This window comes from Sus scrofa, chromosome 11 (assembly GCF_000003025.6).
Source record: "Sus scrofa isolate TJ Tabasco breed Duroc chromosome 11, Sscrofa11.1, whole genome shotgun sequence".
Lineage (NCBI taxonomy): Eukaryota > Metazoa > Chordata > Mammalia > Artiodactyla > Suidae > Sus > Sus scrofa.
Window position 1 is genome coordinate 57783843 of NC_010453.5, and position 19331 is coordinate 57803173.

Below are 19331 nucleotides of genomic sequence, written 5' to 3' on the forward strand. Positions count from 1 at the left end.
TATAGAAAGGATGAATTATTTAGAAAGTGCCTATTGAAGCTAATTACTACCTACTGATATACATTATTTTCACTTTTCCTTTAAACTAAAAGTTCAAAAGTGTGCATTTGAGTTGGTATAGTTAAGTCCAAAAAATGAATAGTGAGTAGCCTTGTAATTCTATCATAGTCTGAATCTGCTATGTACTGTCTGTATGAATTATGGAATATCATCAATTACCTTAAAATTCATTTTCTCATCTATAAGGAAAAATAACACCTAAGGAACTTGTGTAGTAATTACAGGAAGAATGAGATAATCTATGTAAAATATCTACTAAATAGGAAATGAGCATATGTATGTTGTATGTATGTATACATTTTATTTACCTTTGATTTTGGATTATGAGTGATGTATAAATTGCCTGTTGATTCTTGTGTTAACTATGGCTGGTAAATCACATAATAAATTTAAATATATTGTCAAATAGATTCCTCTTCTTTGGGACAAATCAATTTAGGCTTCCCTTTCTCTATATACTGTTTGACTTCTAAATGCTACCATACCAATACTATAATGAAATTTTTTTTTTTCTTTTGGTCTTTTGCCATTTCTTGGGCCATTCCCGCGTCATATGGAGGTTCCCAGTCTAGGGGTCGAATCAGAGCTGTAGCCACCGGCCTACGCCAGAGCCACAGCAATGAGAGATCTGAGCCGCGTCTGTGACCCACACCACAGCTCACAGCAATGCTGGATCCTTAACCCACTGAGCAAGGCCAGGGTTCAAACTCACAACCTCATGGTTCCTAGTCAGATTCGTTAACCACTGTGCCATGACCGGAACTCCAAAATATTTTAAAATACAAAAGTACTTAGAAATAAATTCATGAGTATCTTCATACAATTAAGCAGCAGTATAGTCATTGATCAAAGTCTGCCTGCATAGCACAGTCACTACTCAGATAATATATCAATTAAGGATACAGATTGATTGTATAATGAACTGTGTATCTTATACTGGAGATTCAAGCCCAAATTGTTTTTTTGTTCATTGGAATATGTAACAATCAATTAAAATTGCAGTAAACATTGAAATGTGTCATATGACAATAACGATGAATCTAGTGTCACTATAAAAGCTTCATTAGATTGACGGAATGCTCTTGATTGTGGGATAAAAAAAATGTATCATGTTAGATTAAACAAAAACTGAGCTGCCACAGATCTGTTTTTCACAGAAGGTACACCATTCACAACTGAGCATTTGATTGCCAATATTTATTTAAAGGAAGATAACTTTACATATTATGATAAAGTGAATACTTTAAAAACTACAATTTAAGAGTAGTAATTAGGAGTTCCCATAGTGGCTCAGTGGTTAACAAACCCGACTAGTGTCCATGAAGATGCGTATTTGATCCCTGACCTTGCTCAGTGGGTTAAGGATCCAGCGTTGCCATGAGCCAAGGTGTAGGTCAAGGATGTGGCTCAGATTTGGTGTTGCTGTGGCTGTGGTGTGGGCTGGCAGCTATAGCCCGATTTAACCCCGAGCCTGGGAACCTCCATGTGCCATGCGTGTGACCCTGAAAAGAAAAAAGAAAGAAAGAAAATAAGAACAGTAATTATATGTTAATTTTATTTGAAGGAGACTACATTTTAACACCTATCATTTGATTGACCAGTGTGCTGTCTTATGGTCCACTGAAGAGAAGCTAGAGTAAATTCTTTGTATATACACAGTATGTGATCTATGCATGGGCACAAGATGTGCATAGCTGATGCAAAACCAGAGTCAAGAATCACTGAGAGCCCCTCTAGTGCTCTGGATCAGGTGACTTCCTACTTACTTTGCACTTAAACTCTTAAGCAACTAATGCTCCTTTTGAAACTGTATTGATTTCCCCCATATTGGGAATATAGGTCAATTTTATCACCAATATTTTGGATAGATTGATTAAAAATAAAAACTGAATCTCAAATATTACAATAATTTGTTATAATTGGAACTGGTTACCAAGCTATTCCATCTTTGTTTCAAATATATAAGTATGATTTGATTTAAACTGAGATTTATTCAGATGTCACAGAAATTAGAGGCCCCATTTGCATTCAATAAATTCATTAATTACAATTTGCTGTCCAAACTCTGCCTACTTTACTCATACAAAACACCATTAAACTTCAAAACAGAGCCTGTGCATTCAAATACGTGGCATGCAAGAGTTCAAGTGTGGTTTTGTTTCTGCCTGACAGACTTCTCTGCACAAAAAGCCTATTCTAGAAAATTCCTGAAGCAAAATACCCATTCAGGACTTTCTTTTCCAGTTCTACTAATATCCCACTGTGTGCTCTGGAGAAAAGCACTTTAGAGAGTACTTCATCATGCATAAAAAGGCACTTAACTTCTATAAGCTTCCATTGATATAAAATAATCTACCTTTCCTTCTTTACAAGGGTATAATAAGGAATTTTGAAATGCCTGTAAAATGCCTTGAAATCTTTAGAAGAATGGTAGGGGCCCTCAATGCAATTTGATAGAATTGGATAGAGACCCTCAACAGAATGCAAATCAGGCCTCTTGCCAAATATGAATCATAATTGTCCTTATTTATTGAGGGTGTCATAATCACTATCATTAGTTACAAGTGCAGCTGTTCATATTGATTGAATTTCCAAGGTATCGCAGAAGTTGCACAAGAAATGCTGTCTCAGTCTTCTAAAGATTTATATTCTAAAACTACATTGTCCAATGTGGTGATGGCTACTTAAATTTTAATAAATTTAAATTTTAAAAATAAAACTGTATTTCCTGTTTTGCTAGTCACATTTCAATTACTCAGAACCATATGTAGCTAACGACTCTCCTATTGGACAAAACTGGTATAGTTTTTGTTCTGTTGGAGACCACTCTTGCAGAGGCTTGACAAATATATGCTACAAGAAATATTATTCAAGCATACAACTTATGCAATAATGCGTTAATATATTTTATCCCATTTACTTTGATTAGAGAAGGCAGGTGGTTTATCAGAAAGTCAAAATATTTCTGAAAGCACCCAAACATCCTAATAAGAATCAACTACTTGTTTCATATCGAACATAATAGGGTTTTTACACAATATAGTTACTAAAAAATAGTTGTTGAATGAATAAACTCATAAATAAATATTTCTTGTTTATACAAATATTTTTTTGGAGCTCATTTTTTTTTTCTCACTGTTAAGGGGGTAACAAACACAATAAAATTCTGATCTCAATAAGAAATGTTAAACTAGTCCAGAAAAAAAGAGAACTTGAAGCATTGCCTAGCACTGTGCTAGATCAAGTGCTAGATAATGCAAGAGAATGTTGAGATAATCAAGTCTACGATGTTGGTTAGAGGGGACTAGGAAGATGTTTCTTTTCTTTTTTCTTTCGTTTTTTTCTTTCTTTTTTTTTTTTTTTTTTTTTTTTTTTGGTGAAGAAAGGATTTACAGTGAATTCTCTATAACAATAAGTAAAAGAAAAGTGAAAAAGCCAGTTAGTTAATAGGGCAGTACAAACCACAGTTTTGGATTTGAGAGAAAAGCATATTTATTTTGAAGGGGTAAAAGGACTATGGGGGTCTCCTATTGAACAAAAGATTTCAGCTGAGAAAAGTTTAATGAAAGTATGGTCAATGTAGACGTTCTTATACAAGCAATGGTCCTTCTTAAAATTTTGGGAGGAAACTATGTTTTAGGATGATTGTTTTTCTTTTAAAAACCAGAAGGGAGACAGAAAATATAGGCATAACATAATACTTGTTTATATCTGTTCTTTTATTTATTTATTTATTTATTTATTTGTTTGTTTAGTCTTTTCTAGGGCTGCACCCGCAGCATATGGAGGTTCGCAGGCTAGGGGTCTAATTGGAGCTGTTGCTGCTGGCCTACCCCAGAGCCACAGCAACACCAGATCCGAGCCATGTCTGCAACCTACACCACAGCTCACAGCAATGCCGAATCCTTAACCCACCGAGCGAGGCCAGGGATCGAACCCACAGCCTCATGGGCATCCTCATGGTTCCTAGTCAGATTCGTTAACCACTGAGCCATGACAGGAACTCCTAGATCTGTTCTTTTAGAAATGACTAAAGATATTTGAGAATTGATGAATTCCAAGAAACAAACCATAGCTCCAGTAGAAAGATACATAGAAAAGCTTATCTGACTAAACAATGAAACTTCCTTTTTCCATTGCTCACATGACTTAATGCAAGTATAAGATGACTGTAGGCTTTGTTTTAACAGGGCCTGATGTTAGTTTGTATATTTCAAATATGTCACAATTACACACTCACTTGTCTTCCTATAGGTAGCAATAAAGTTCTGCTTCCCACAATTTAAAGTATAATTACTTATCTTCTCTAGAGAACCATTTTGATCTTTCCCTTCACCCATTGGAGAATCAAATAAAGCTAATGTTACCAGCCCACAGCATGGTTGTATGCAGTGACGATAATGCAAGCTAGCCTCTATTAATTACAATTCTATTAATTAATATTGTCAGCTAGAATCAAAAGTCACACCTAAGAGCTACAAAGAGAAATCAGTTTAACTAATTATTTACTCATCACCTCTCATATCATTTTTCCAAATGCTACCTTTATTTCTCAAGTACATTTTTAAAAAAGGTTTATTGGGAATGTGCCTATAAGCTGAAATATTCCTATAGTAGAATATAGGATGTATAGTGAAAAATAAATTTCCATTCCACTCAAGATTTCCCAGTCTTTTAAGAGGAAATCGCTATTGCTGGATTTGTGTTATCTTTCCAGAAAATTTCTCTTTTCTCCCTCACTCTTTTTGTCTCTGTCTCTCTCAGTTTCAACAAGGTATAAAGATGAGGCTAAATACACTACTAATAATAACAGAACTGTATTCCTATATAGCTTGTTACTACAGGAGGTAGGGTCTTCCAAGGTATAGAATGATGGGTACTACTTTTCATTTAGTCAGACTTGCAGGTTGTTCTTAGTCATTTACAAATGCCAGCATCAGTTACAAGAAATATCTTTTTACATACTGTTTTGTATAGTTTATTTTGGTATACCTAGAGGATACTTTCTGAAAATATGACTGTTCAAAAAATGTATACATTTTAAGTTTTGATCAAAATTTCCAAATGGTCCTCCAAAGACGATGTTGTAATACCTAATTCTGGCAAAAAATGTTAGAGGGTATTTACAAGGAGCTATATGAGCCAAGAAAGAAAATTGTCTATTTTATTCACATCTTTCTTTTACACCTCTGAAAGCATATTTTGAATACCATAAATAACTAATTAAGTCTATAAATGAATAAATAATCTTGTTGAAATTAGTTTAGGGGCCATTTCAGATTTGATAATTATCACTACCTGATTTGTCATAATTCCAGATGTATCCGATTGATCAAAAATACATGCTATGCAGTTATTTAGTTTAGCAATTGCACAGAGAAACAATCATAAATGATGACTCATGCTTTCACCTCCGAGAGAAACTTCTTTCCTTTTAGAGATCTGTGGTATATGTAATTTATATTTCAAATACATTAAAAATACAATTTTTGCAGAAGAGAAATAGACTCATAGACTTTGCAAGCAAACTTACGGTTACCAAAGGGGATAAGTATTGGGGGGAGGGATGGACTAGGGGTTTAGTATTGGCATATGCACACTGAGGTATATGGAATGACTGGCCAATGGGGACCTGTTGTATAGCACAGGGAACTCTACCCAATATTCTGTGATAATCTATAAGGGGAAAGAATCTGAAAAAGAATGGATATGTGTGTATATATATATGTATATATATATAACTGAATCACTTTGTTATACAGCAGAAATTATCACAACATTGTAAATCAACTATACTTCAATAAAACTTTAAAATTGAAAAAACTATATAATTTAATTCTGAAAATTTTTCATTTATTAAATAGGGTTGTATAGTCTTTTTAGTTATTATTATTTAATTTAATTTGGGAGGAGTCTGGAATCTAGCATTAGACTTCTATAAGCCTAACACGCCAGTTAGGCTAAACAACAACAGCAAAAACCACAAGGTCTACTGGCTTTGGATCTCAGTGATATTAATTAGTACTTACAAAGTCTCATAACAATTACCAAAGAATTTCCTTGTTTATAGTCTCTGTTAGACTGTCTCATGAGGGACTATAATTCTTGACTAAGAATCTTAATATTCTAAAGAAATCACACAGTGATACATGAATGTATATCATGAGATATTTTAAGGAATGCTTTTAATGTAAGAATTCCTCCAGGTCCTCCAGGGCTCAGAAAGCATTGAAGCAATAATTCCAGGTAGTTATAAATACGAAATCACAAAATATATGGTCAATTTCAAGTGACAAGTCTTTTAATTGTGATTTGAATTTAAATTATAGTTTGCAGATATCAAATTATGTCCATAATTGGCACTAATTATTGACAGATACATTACCGCATATGAAATGTATTTATAATGACACTAGATGATGAGCTAATTATCATATGCATAAATATGTTCATGAACATTTGGACAAAGATTCTCAGGTTTTAACATCCATCTTAATCAAATAATATTTATTTCAGTATCAGTGACCTTAATTCTGGAGAGATGTATTTGGTGAATCCTTTAATTTTCTAGTTCCTATGTGTATTTATGTAATCAAGTGTGTGTATTTGAGTATTGTGTGGTATCATATACATATCCTATGACTGTATGTTGTTGAACATAGTCTAAAACATAGATGTATTTGTTCCTGTAGATAAAAATCTTGCTCAGATTTGATTAGTTACAAGATTTACTTATTTTCTAGGCAATAGCCAATATTCAAAACAAATAGGAGTCTGCACACTAATAAATGAGACTTTTCCTTATTTCTATGATATTTTCCTTCTCTGTTCTTCTGTTCTTGTCTCTTCATGTCACAGTATTTTCTCAAAATTCACTTTCCTGCAAAGCAACTTACAGAGACACCTAGTGGTAAAGAGTAATGGTGGCTTCTCAGGCCATCCTTAACATTGAGTTCATGGTAGAAATTTGTCATATATTTATTTGAATCACAAGAGGTAAACTGGAATATTTGTAGTGTTAATGTTTCCAGCAAAAGTATAACCTAAGTTAACTGCAAACAGTTTCACACTTCTTATCTCGACAAAATGTATTTTAATTAGGATAATAAATATTTAAAGTAACGGAAAACCAACAATTAAACAAAATTTGATATCAAATGTAGTTGTGAAGATTTAGGAAAGTAATAAAAGAATAAACTAAATAGTTATGTTTCAACTATTTTGAATAGTCCAATAATTAACTAAGCCATTTTATACCCTTTGAGAATTTCTATAGAGGTTATCAGCATTGAAAAAACATGTCTGATAGAAACAACATTTATATTCCAAAAGTTCTAACTTTAATGCATAGTTTTAAAATTATGACACTGTAACACTTTCATTTTGAAAAGATAAAAGTAATTTTATACTTTAAATTTTCTAAAATGTTTATGTCATGTTAGAAGATAATAGCTAAATAAAAAATTAGAGCAACAAGCCTTTTCTGGGTGAAGTTTAAGTTTTCTGTTTATATAACGTACCTGTACTAAATGGTTATCATCCCTAAGCCAAATGTTTCTCAATTTAATAGGAAGTTCTATTATAAGATTTTATTTAGAATTATTTGATATTATAGATTGCTTCTTTTCTTCCTTCCTGTGCTTACCCCACATTTAAGCAAAATAAACAAGACTGTTTCCAAACAGAGTATGAATGGCCTTAGGAAAAAAAATACTTGCAAAATAGAGTCAGGAGAAATTTCAAGAAATGTTGCAAAATCTCAGGAGACTGCATTATTCACCACCTCTGGAAAACTCTAATTCAACATAGAGGATGTGGGAAGATATGTTAGTGGCTATATATATACATATATCAGAATTTACATTAATTTCATATTATAATCATAATATTACCCCCAGATATTACAAGAAGGACACAATATTAATTACGTTTAAGACAATTTCAAAAGATACTTCATAATTAATTCCAAAATCAAATGGATAAAATACATTTAAGTGGTAAAACTACCCAGTTATCAAAGGAACAGGCACATGTGCATTTAAGCCTGCATTGGGTCACTTATTTCTATCAACTTTTTTTCTATATCTGGGATGGACTACAGCTTTAATAATACAAACACCTATGAATGTAAGGCATATTTGGGGAGGGAAGTTTCTGGCTTCCTGGAAAGAGCCAAGAATACTTACTGTAGAGATGACGCTAGTAGAGTTTAGCAGGTGACTCTTCAAGAAACTTGCTTTCTATCGATACTGCATTTACTTAGGGATTTCCAGCTTTTTAGAACACATCAAATATATTCACAATCTCTCTGAAAAGTCGTTCACATTCCCTTGTAACGCCCAGACATACTTATAAAACGTAATTCTTAAAAGAAAAAAAAAAAAAGAAGCAAACAACAACAAAAAACCGCCCTTGTTTGCAGCTAGGATGAACCACTCCCTCTTCCAGGGTCCTTTACAGTAAGTACAAGAGACAGCAGCACCGGCTGTGATAGTCTAATTGGGAGGTGGAAGGCAGGCGATCAGCACAGGGCTGGATTCATCTGTCCCCGACCACTAACAAGCCTGACACTGTCGGGGTTATTTCCACTCCTTTCTTTTTCAATCCAAAGATCGCACAGTCCCACGCTCGTGTTACGCACATGGTCCAAGACTCCTCTGTCTCCCACGAATGTGACATCCAAGGGGGAGGGGGGCTCCGGTTCCGCCGGGGGGAGCCCAGGGACGCCTTCGCCCTCGGCTGCCATCTATCGGCCACGGAGAGCCGGCTTCGCCCCGGGCCCATCATGTCTGCTGCAGCTTGGCTCGCACCAGTGGCGCGACAATAAACAAGTGCACCGGACGAGGTCCTGCGCCCGTGCTGAAGCGGATGTCTTAGAGACCCCAGCGATGCTTACTACGATGTCACCTCCTCACCGCCCCCGAAAGAAGACGCGACTTTCTCTGAGTGTTTTAGACCCGCGGGGCTGGGGCTGTCGGGACACGTCACAGGCTTAAAACAACGCTGTTCCTGCACCCCGGGCCCCCCAAGGATATCGGAGATAGAAAATCCCAAATAATGACGATCGTGCGCCGCATGTGGGGAAGGAAATAGAGGAAAAGCCCCTGCAAACACCGGGAGCGATGATACAGCCAAGAGGATGTGGGAATCTTACAAATACTAATTAGGGGCCGCCGCCGCGGCGGCGGCGGGCTCGGCGCGGGGACAGCGGCGACAAGATCCCAGCGCGGTGGTCGCCGCTGCGCAGGGGGCGGAGGACAGCGCAGGAACCTCAGCCGCCGCCGGAGCAGCCGAGGGGCCGGTGCCACCTTCGCTCGCCCCCTCACTACCATGTACAGTGTGCGCTGCAAGAAGAAGGCGGGCGATGTATGCACACCCCTGCGCCCCTCTCCCTCTGGCTCGTCCTCGGGCGTGCGCCACTGACCAGGGGGAATGTGGTGAAGACAGCGAGGAGAGCCGAGGGGGGAGGGGAGGGCCGGCCGGCGCGAACCCAGGCCGGAGGGTGCGAGGAGCCAGAGGCGGCTGGAGGGGGCGGCGGCCGCTGCCGGCTTGGAGAAAGTTGGCCCCTCTGCAGATGGCAACTGTAAGTACGCGCCTAGGGGGTGCGGCGAAGGGTGCCGGGGACCCGGCGATCGCGCGGGTGGGAGCGAGCGTGCGGGCGAGCGTGAGTGTGAGCTGGTGCTCGGCAGGGCTGACCGTCACGTTGGCGGGGCCGGCGGGGCCAGGCAGCTTGCTCCGCGTACCCCTCCTCGGGTTCTGCGCCTCCTCCCCCTCCAACAGCTCCCTCCCCGCCCCGCCCGGCTCCCGCTCCCGGCCCCTCCAGCTAAGCGCCTCTACCACCGGTCCTCCGCCGCCCCCTCCCCCCTCCCTTCCCAGCCCGCCGCTCGCGATCGCCCCCCCGCCCCCCCTACCCCGCTGCCCGCTCAGACTACCGCGGAGTGCGCCGGGGAGAACCGGTTGGGGAGCCCCGGAACCCGCGGTCGCCACCGCGGCGGCGGCCCGGGGCTGGCGGCGTCCGGGCGCCTCTTTCCTCCAGCCGGTCGCATCGCAGGGCTCGCCCTGCCTGGGCTCCCGAACCCCAGTGCACACCCCAAAGAGATATTTTTTCTAAGGGTGGCTGTGATGAGTGGGCCCTGGAGATGTGAGACTGGGTAAGTCGGCCGTTTACTTTGCAAAAGAGGCTCCAGTGTGTGTGTCTGTGTGTGTGGCGGCCGAGTGGCTTTCTTACCCTCTCCTCCCGCCCCTTCTTCCTCCCCTTTCCCTTCCTTCGCTTTGGGGCGGGGTGGGGGAGGGGGAGCCTCGCGTCCTGGAACTCCGGGTGCTTCTGCCTGGGCCGCGGTGCAAGCAGCTGTGCCGGGAGCCGCGGGTCCGGCCTGGGTGCCTGGCTCCAGCCCGCCTAGCTCTACCACCGCTTAATGTAGGGATGTTCAGGTCGACGATCCAGGGTTTAAATACCTTGGGGGAAAACAAATACAGTTCCTTCGCCTCCCCCCCAATCTGAGAATGTGCAGCGTACCCGCGAATTTACATCGGAGATGCGTTTCCCTGTCAGAATGTCAGCCTTCCTTGGCTCATTCAACTTTATTTTCTCAAATTTTCGGGCTCCTTTGATGGCGAGGAGGAGGGGAAAGGGAGTGGGGTGTGAGAGGAAGCTCTTCGACCCTGCCTAGCGAGAACTGAATTAGAGTTGTAAACGCTGGAGTTTAATATTGACTGGACACTTTTTGTGAAGGGCTGTCAGAGGGGTGGGAGGTGAATGGGGGCGGGGAAGTACCAGAAGGGAGGGGGAGGGGATCCAACCCCGGCTGACTGGATGTGCCGATTTGATCCAGCCGAGAACGGAAATTTCAAGGTAAACGTTTTGCTTTCATATAGGATGCTTTTGCCGCTTTTAAGCCGGGAGGTGTTTGTAGCTGCGTTGAGAGGTCGGGGATACTTGTGAGGTTTATACACTGGGGTTCCCATTCGTGTCGACACGTCTGGGTGGCCACACGTGAATGATTCGCAGGCACACTTGCACATGTGCGTGCGTGAGAATGCAGGGGCTCTTAATAACGCAGGCTGGAGTCGGCTTGGGGATCAATATCGAGATCTCCAGGCTTGAACCCTTGACTCAGAAACATCGTGGCTTTAGTTTTGGGTTGCTATTCGACATTAGACTTTGGTGGTGGTGAGACAGATGTAGGGTTGACCAGAGAAAAGGCATTGGTTTCCCGAGCCCAGCATTTCTACCAAATGTTCCCTCCCCCCTTCCCCCAACCAACGCAACACGAACTCACACACTCTCACACACTCGCTCCATTTATGTCCTTTCCTTTATAAGTGCTGCTGTCGACTCGAAGTAGGAAGTCCAAGGAAGCCTTTAAGGGGACACAAAGAAAGCCAGAAAAAAAGGGGGAGGGGTCTAGATCGATTTCTTGAGGAGATGAAATTCGGATATTAAAGCACTGACCTGTGTCACTCGCTGTTCTCCCTCCCTGCCACCCTTCTATCTTGCCTCTTAATCAACCCAAGTGCCCTTTCTCCGGGAAAAAAGAGGGGGGGGCGCTGGGAGGAGGAGTAAAGCACTGATAATTAAATATAATAAGCAACTCCAAAGACGGGGAGGCTGGTGAGGTGGTAGTTCAGTCCAAATTTTGCTAATTCAGTAAGGTTAGTTTTGCATACCGTGGCAAACAGACGCGGAGCCCGAGGTAAGGGAGGCTTTGGCGCTGGTCCTTGGTTTACTTTTAGCTGATTCCCGGTAAGCGGTAGGAACGTCTTCTTTAAACTCCAGGTGTCTATCGGAGGTGTTCCGGGATTGCGGATGCCTTCGCTGAGTTCTTTGTAATCCGTCGTGCGGAACTATTTCAGTGGCTTAAAGAAGCGGTTTGGTAGCGTCGCTGACATGATCAATGAGAAGTGGACGCAGGGCGCTCTCAGAGAAGCGCTGCTAAGTGGCACCGTGCATGCAATTAGGACGCTGATGTGCTTAATAGCATGGTAGTGAAGTCCACCATCAAAGCGAACGCTCTCTCCTTTTTCTCCATACTCAAAGCTCCTGAAGACAATTGATGATTAAGAGCTTCTTCCGGGTCCTTTTGATGCATTATCTTCCATCCTTTTTGCCTCTGAAAAGTAATCTTTCGGTTCCCACCCTGGCATTTCCAGCGACGGTTTTAAAATAGCCCAAGTATTGTGGTTCCTGGCTTTTCTGTGAGAATGGGAGACCTTCACTGGAACTGTTAACTGAAGATGTTCTGAAAGAAAGGCAGAGGGACTGGGTGTAGGTGAGGTGGAGAACCTTGTTAAAATGGTGCTTCTTTTCTCTTAAATTAGAACCATGAAACTGAACTGACAGCCATTTTATGTATATTTATGGATTGGTTTTGAAAGGGGAGGGGGGAGCAGGGAAGAACACTAAAATGGGACTTTATCTAACCTGCCCTTATCTTGTAAAGAGCAGCATGTTCCTGTTATCATTAGGAAGTGAAATCAACCTTTAAATCAAAATGAATATCAGGTTTTAATAAAGTCTGGAGAATGCTGATGTACCACTGGAGAGGGGTTTCATTCATATACTCTCCTTCTGGATTTCAGAGAAATATTAGGAAAGAGAGAGACTTTCTGATTGATCCTTTAAATTTTTGTCATATTCTGTTATTTCCTTTTTTCCTCTCTCTCTCCCTTGCAGGAGATAAAATGCACACTTGCTGCCCCCCAGTAACTTTGGAACAGGACCTTCACAGAAAAATGCAGAGCTGGATGCTGCAGACTCTAGCGTTTGCTCTAACATCTCTCGTCCTTTCGTGTGCAGAAACCATCGATTATTATGGGGAAATCTGTGACAATGCATGTCCTTGTGAGGAAAAGGATGGCATTCTAACTGTGAGCTGTGAAAACCGGGGGATCATCAGCCTTTCTGAAATTAGCCCTCCCCGTTTCCCAATCTACCACCTCTTGTTGTCTGGAAACCTTTTAAACCGTCTCTACCCCAATGAGTTTGTCAATTACACTGGGGCTTCAATTTTGCATCTGGGTAGCAATGTTATCCAGGACATTGAGACCGGGGCTTTCCATGGCCTTCGGGGTTTAAGGAGATTGCATCTAAACAATAATAAACTGGAACTTCTGCGTGATGATACCTTCCTTGGCTTGGAGAGTCTGGAATACCTACAGGTCGATTACAATTACATCAGTGTCATTGAACCCAATGCTTTTGGGAAACTGCATTTGTTGCAGGTGCTTATCCTCAATGACAATCTCTTGTCCAGTTTACCCAACAACCTTTTCCGTTTTGTGCCCTTAACGCACTTGGACCTGAGGGGGAACCGGCTGAAACTTCTGCCCTATATGGGGCTGCTGCAGCATATGGATAAAGTTGTGGAGTTACAGCTGGAGGAAAACCCCTGGAATTGCTCCTGTGAGCTGATCTCTCTGAAGGATTGGTTAGATAGCATCTCCTACTCAGCCCTGGTGGGGGATGTGGTTTGTGAGACCCCCTTTCGCTTACATGGCCGGGACTTGGACGAAGTGTCCAAGCAGGAACTTTGCCCAAGGAAACTTATTTCAGACTATGAGATGAGGCCACAGACGCCTTTGAGCACCACGGGGTATTTACATACCACCCCAGCCTCCGTGAATTCCGTGGCCACTTCTTCCTCTGCTGTTTACAAACCCCCCTTGAAGCCCCCCAAGGGGACCCGCCAACCCAACAAGCCCAGGGTGCGCCCCACCTCTCGGCAACCCTCCAAGGACCTGGGCTACAGCAACTATGGCCCCAGCATCGCCTACCAGACCAAATCTCCTGTGCCTTTGGAGTGTCCCACCGCGTGCACTTGCAACCTGCAAATCTCCGATCTGGGCCTCAACGTCAACTGCCAGGAGCGCAAGATTGAGAGCATCGCAGAGTTGCAGCCCAAGCCCTACAACCCCAAGAAAATGTATCTGACAGAGAACTACATTGCCCTGGTGCGCAGGAGCGACTTCCTGGAGGCCACTGGGCTGGACCTCCTACACCTGGGCAACAACCGCATCTCCATGATCCAGGACCGCGCCTTTGGGGACCTCACCAACCTGAGGCGCCTCTACCTAAATGGCAACAGGATCGAAAGGCTGAGCCCGGAGTTGTTCTATGGCCTGCAGAGCCTGCAGTACCTTTTCCTTCAGTACAATCTCATACGCGAAATTCAGCCTGGGACTTTCGATCCTGTCCCAAACCTCCAGCTGCTATTCCTGAATAACAACCTCCTGCAGACCATGCCCTCAGGCGTCTTCTCAGGCCTGACCCTCCTCAGGCTGAACCTGAGGAGTAACCACTTCACCTCCCTGCCGGTGAGTGGAGTTCTGGACCAGCTGAAGTCACTCATCCAAATCGACCTGCACGACAACCCCTGGGATTGTACCTGCGACGTCGTGGGCATGAAGCTGTGGGTGGAGCAGCTCAAAGTGGGTGTCTTGGTGGACGAGGTCATCTGCAAGGCGCCCAAGAAGTTTGCTGAGACGGATATGCGCTCCATTAAGTCAGAGCTGCTCTGCCCAGATTACTCCGACGTGGTGGTTTCCACACCGACGCCCTCCTCCATCCAGGTCCCGGTGAGGACCAGCGCGGTGACCCCCGCCGTGCGGTTGAACAGCACAGGGGCACCAGCGGGCTTGGGAGCGGGTGGAGGCGCGTCATCGGTGCCCTTGTCCGTGTTGATCCTCAGCCTGCTGCTGGTGTTCATTATGTCGGTTTTTGTGGCTGCCGGGCTCTTCGTGCTAGTCATGAAGCGCAGAAAGAAGAACCAGAGCGACCACACCAGCACCAACAATTCCGACGTGAGCTCCTTCAACATGCAGTACAGTGTGTATGGCGGCGGCGGCGGCGGCGGCGCGGGAGGCCACCCGCACGCGCACGTGCACCACCGCGGGCCTGCGCTGCCCAAGGTGAAGACGCCCGCCGGCCACGTGTACGAGTACATCCCCCATCCACTGGGCCACATGTGCAAAAACCCCATCTACCGCTCCAGAGAGGGCAACTCTGTGGAGGATTACAAAGACCTGCACGAGCTCAAGGTCACCTACAGCAGCAACCACCACCTGCAGCAGCAGCCGCCGCCGCCGCCGCCGCCGCAGCCGCAGCAGCAGCCCCAGCAGCAGCCCCCACCGCAGCTGCAGCTGCAGCCGGGGGAGGAGGAGAGGCGGGAAAGCCACCACTTGCGGAGCCCCGCCTATAGCGTCAGCACCATCGAGCCCCGGGAGGATCTACTGTCGCCGGTGCAGGACACCGACCGCTTTTACAGGGGCATTTTAGAACCAGATAAACACTGCTCCACCACCCCCGCCGGCAATAGCCTCCCGGAATACCCCAAATTCCCGTGCAGCCCCGCTGCTTACACTTTCTCCCCTAACTATGACCTGAGACGCCCCCATCAGTATTTGCACCCGGGGGCAGGGGACAGCAGGCTGCGGGAACCGGTGCTCTACAGCCCCCCCAGTGCTGTCTTTGTAGAACCCAACCGGAACGAATATCTGGAGTTAAAAGCAAAACTAAACGTTGAGCCGGACTACCTCGAAGTGCTGGAAAAACAGACCACATTTAGCCAGTTCTAAAGGCAAAGAAACTCCCTGGGAGCTTTTGCATTTAAAACAAACAAGCAAGCAGACACACACCGTGAACACATTTGATTAATTGTGTTGTTTCAACGTTAAGGGTGAAGTGCCTTGGCACGAGATTCTCAGCTTAGGCGGAAGATACTGAAAGGGTGTGCAATTTCCTTTTCATATTACACGTGGGGAAACATTTGTGTAAACTGGGCACACCACTTTCTCTTCTTGCGTGTGGGGGAGGCGAGAAGGGCTTTATGGAAGGCAATTTGCTGTGCAGGTGACTTGTTAAAGGTCGCAGTCATTTTTGTAGTGGTTGGAAGTGCTAAGAGTGGTGAAAGGTGGCAGCGCATAGATTCTACTCTTCCTCTTTTGCTCCCTTCTCATCCCTTTCTCCCCCTTTGAGCCACGGGTGGGTCTAAATGGTTTTTGTGGAGAGATTAGCACACCCCAAGTTTGTTTTTTCTCTCTCTCTCTCCTTCTCCCCCGCCCCATCATCTTCTCCCTCTCCCTCCTCTGCTTCCTCTCTATCTCAGCCTCCCTCCTCTCTCATTCCTTTCCTTTCTTTTTAAAGGATGTGTTTGTATGCATTCTGGACATTTGAATTTAAAAAACAAAAGTGTTGTGATCTTGAAAAAGATCACCATAGATGTGGACAAATCATTAAAATTACAGAGCTATATGATCCATAATTGATTAGTCAAAATAACTTATTGATGAAATATACAAATATTTTATTGTAGCACCTATTTTTATATGCACATTTAGCATTTCTCTTTCCTTCACTATTTAGCCTATGATTTTCACAGAGGTGTCACACTATATCAGAAGCTGCATTTCCAAAACTCAAATGATATCAGGAAGGCATTTAACAACATTACAAATACAGAGAACTTAATGGCAAAATCTTAAAAGTCAATGCAACCCACCCAATTGGATCTATGTGGTTTTTTGGGGGAAAAAAAAGCAAACCTGATTGTATCCCAATGTATAAAAGAAAAATATTTAGGGCAATTAATTGGGCCATTTGAGTGAGAATCATGTGCAAGTTTCTGGTTTTATTAGAGAAGACTTAAAAGTATTTTTATTAGTCAACCAAAATGATGTGTTGATTTGACTACTATTGTAGCCGATTTTTGATTGTTTAACCAAACCCAGTTGCATTTGTACAGATCCACGTGTACTGGCACCTCAGAAGACCAAATGATGGACTGTACAAATCTCTATATAATGTCTTTATCCCCTTGGGCAGCAAGCAATGATGATAACTACGAACAGGATCTCTGTAAGATGGGGCTACTGTTGTTACAGTCTCATATGTATCCCAGCACATGTAATTTTTTAAATAGTTTCTGAATAAACACTTGATAACTATGTCAAATATGAGGGACTGAAGTAATGATTACTTAAGGTGCAAAAGAAATAGTTATGTGTGATTGTCTGAATCGCCATTATTAACAATTTAAGACAAGTAGCTAACTTTTATTCCTAAGAGAAAAAAAATGTTCCCCTGATTATAAAATTTTAGAAATATATATATATATAATTACACCATTGTTGGTTCAGGAAAATATGTTTATCTAAAGGTGTCATTTAATGTGTGGTATTAATGAAATTTCAATTGTATACTTCTTTTCCTTACTGAAGTATTCGTCTAACATGTGGAGCATGGTAAGTAATATATTGCATATTCAATTCTGTCATGCCAGTATTATTTATTCAGTCTACAATTTCTCATAGTTTAACATGTGCCAAACTATCTTCAACAATTATGATAGGTACTTTATCTCAAGTTGATTTCTATCCTGAATGTTCAAGATGTGGCTAGGTGTAGCCTGTTCGTCTCTGAGTAAGGTTTGCCAGTGAATTGGATTATATATAAGGGCAGGAAACATTTGAATTAATCTGAAACTTAAAAAGAGCCATGTGTTTCATTGGTGTTGGTGGATCTCCCCATAATCTCACCTGGAATGTGCACAATATCAAGGGCTGTTCATGAACTTCATATTTGAAGAACACTTTCGTGGCATTCTGCCACAAAGAGGCAGCATTCACCCATGAGTAAATTGACAGTAACCATTTGAATTCAGATTGAACAGGTGGTAACAGTTTCCGTAAGGAATTAAAAAAATAAATAGTAATGCTACATTGGCCAAGTAAACTAAACTATCCCCATTCTGTGCAAGATTTTCCCTTCCGATTTTTTTTTCAAAGGGGAAAGGAATAAATTTAATGTCATGATATTATCATGAAAAAAAATGTATCTTACTCTCCATCTACCTCCTCCATATTAGATCCAGGATTCGAAGATAAATATAAATAATAGCATTTGACTTCAGAATTGGGTTTGCTATTAACTTTTTCTTCATGGTGGAGTTATTTTTCTTTTTAAAAATGCCAAATCACTTTCTCAATATTATATGTAAATGTGACAGCATTGTATAAATTAGAAAATATTAATGCAAAGTGGAATCCTCCATGTAACTAAGTTTTATTTCTTAATTGATTCATAAAAAGTAAGAGCTGCAAATTACATGAAGTCAAAAATGTAGTTCTGGACAATATAAGTAGGTTCCAAAGAAAGTTTGTTGATGTGTGTTTTGAAGATTTACAAAGTAATATTCTTACTTTCAAATCCACACTGTTTCACATAAACTTGTCACATACACACTCACTGTAGGTGATTTTATTTTACCTCTATTTATTATGAAGTAGCCAGCATTTTTTAATCTCAAAAAATAACAATTATATGAGTTATGGAAAGAAGTTACTTCTAATTTTTAAATTATAATTTTCCCATCTGTATTAAGAGGGTGAAAGTAAAATTATCCTTACCCTAATAAACTTGAAAATTTTTAACATGTAGGATCGTAAAACTGTGTAGAATTAAAAATGAATTATTTTTGTCTTTATACATGGTTTCCTGCCAATACATTAAGCATATGCAATAGAACATATTTGTGTGGTTTTATTTGGTATTTTTGTTTTTCAGGTTTACTGAGTAAATAGTTAACTTGGGTATATCAGTGGTATGTGGTTGGACTAAGGAACCCTGCAAATTCTCTCCATAGAATTTTGGAGAACAACAATATGTAATGTTTCAGGCATCAATTAAAATTTGGATGCAAACTAAGCTTATTCTTTGTGCTCGTTCTATTTGATATGTTGCATAATCTCCTAAAATATATCTCCAGGTAGATATTACAAACTCTTATTTTTATGTATATGTATGATTATAGTGTAAATACTTACATTATCTCAGAGAAAGTAAATATATTCCATGTAAATGTAGATAATTTGTATGCTGATATTCAAAATAATTTATAAGTAAATTAATAATTGGAGTTATGAACTGATCAATTTTATCATTACTAACATACTCAGAACACATCTTTTGTTCAGGCAACATTATCACCTATACATAGGTGGAGATTTTTGGTAGATATCCTGGATACCCAAGACTGTCCTTTACCACTGCTCCCTCAGCCTCAGTAGGAAAGCCAAACTGATGTATAATGGAAAATCCACACCAAGTGTGGAAAAGGCTAGAATTTAAGAACCTAAGATGTCAGTTTCTTGCCTTATGTCATAATTCTATTCTTGTTACAATGTAACAAATTATTCAACTCAAATATGTATAATTTTCTCTCCCTACTCTTTATTTCTCAACTTTCTTCTTTTTTTCTTACATCTCTCCCTTTCCC

The 19331-nt window shown here is 41.6% G+C and overlaps 1 protein-coding gene across 3 annotated transcripts; it reads left to right on the top strand.

Annotated features, from left to right (window-relative positions):
- On the top strand, positions 8734-17010 carry SLITRK5 (SLIT and NTRK like family member 5). 3 transcript variants are annotated; one of them, XM_013980614.2, is made up of 2 exons: positions 8734-9643; positions 12734-17010. In XM_013980614.2, exon 2 carries the CDS (start codon positions 12742-12744, stop codon positions 15631-15633), a length of 2892 nt encoding a protein of 963 aa, XP_013836068.2. In that variant the 5' UTR covers positions 8734-9643; positions 12734-12741; the 3' UTR covers positions 15634-17010. The 3 variants fall into 3 exon arrangements, with proteins under 3 accessions (XP_013836068.2, XP_013836069.2, XP_013836070.2); XM_013980615.2 differs by lacking the exon at positions 8734-9643 and adding an exon at positions 10076-10211; XM_013980616.2 differs by lacking the exon at positions 8734-9643 and adding an exon at positions 10840-10912.

What these genes read in the sequence shown, in the direction of transcription:
- SLITRK5 (XM_013980614.2), top strand. Translation starts at nt 12,742, where the DNA reads ATGCACACTTGCTGCCCCCCAGTAACTTTGGAACAGGACCTTCACAGA.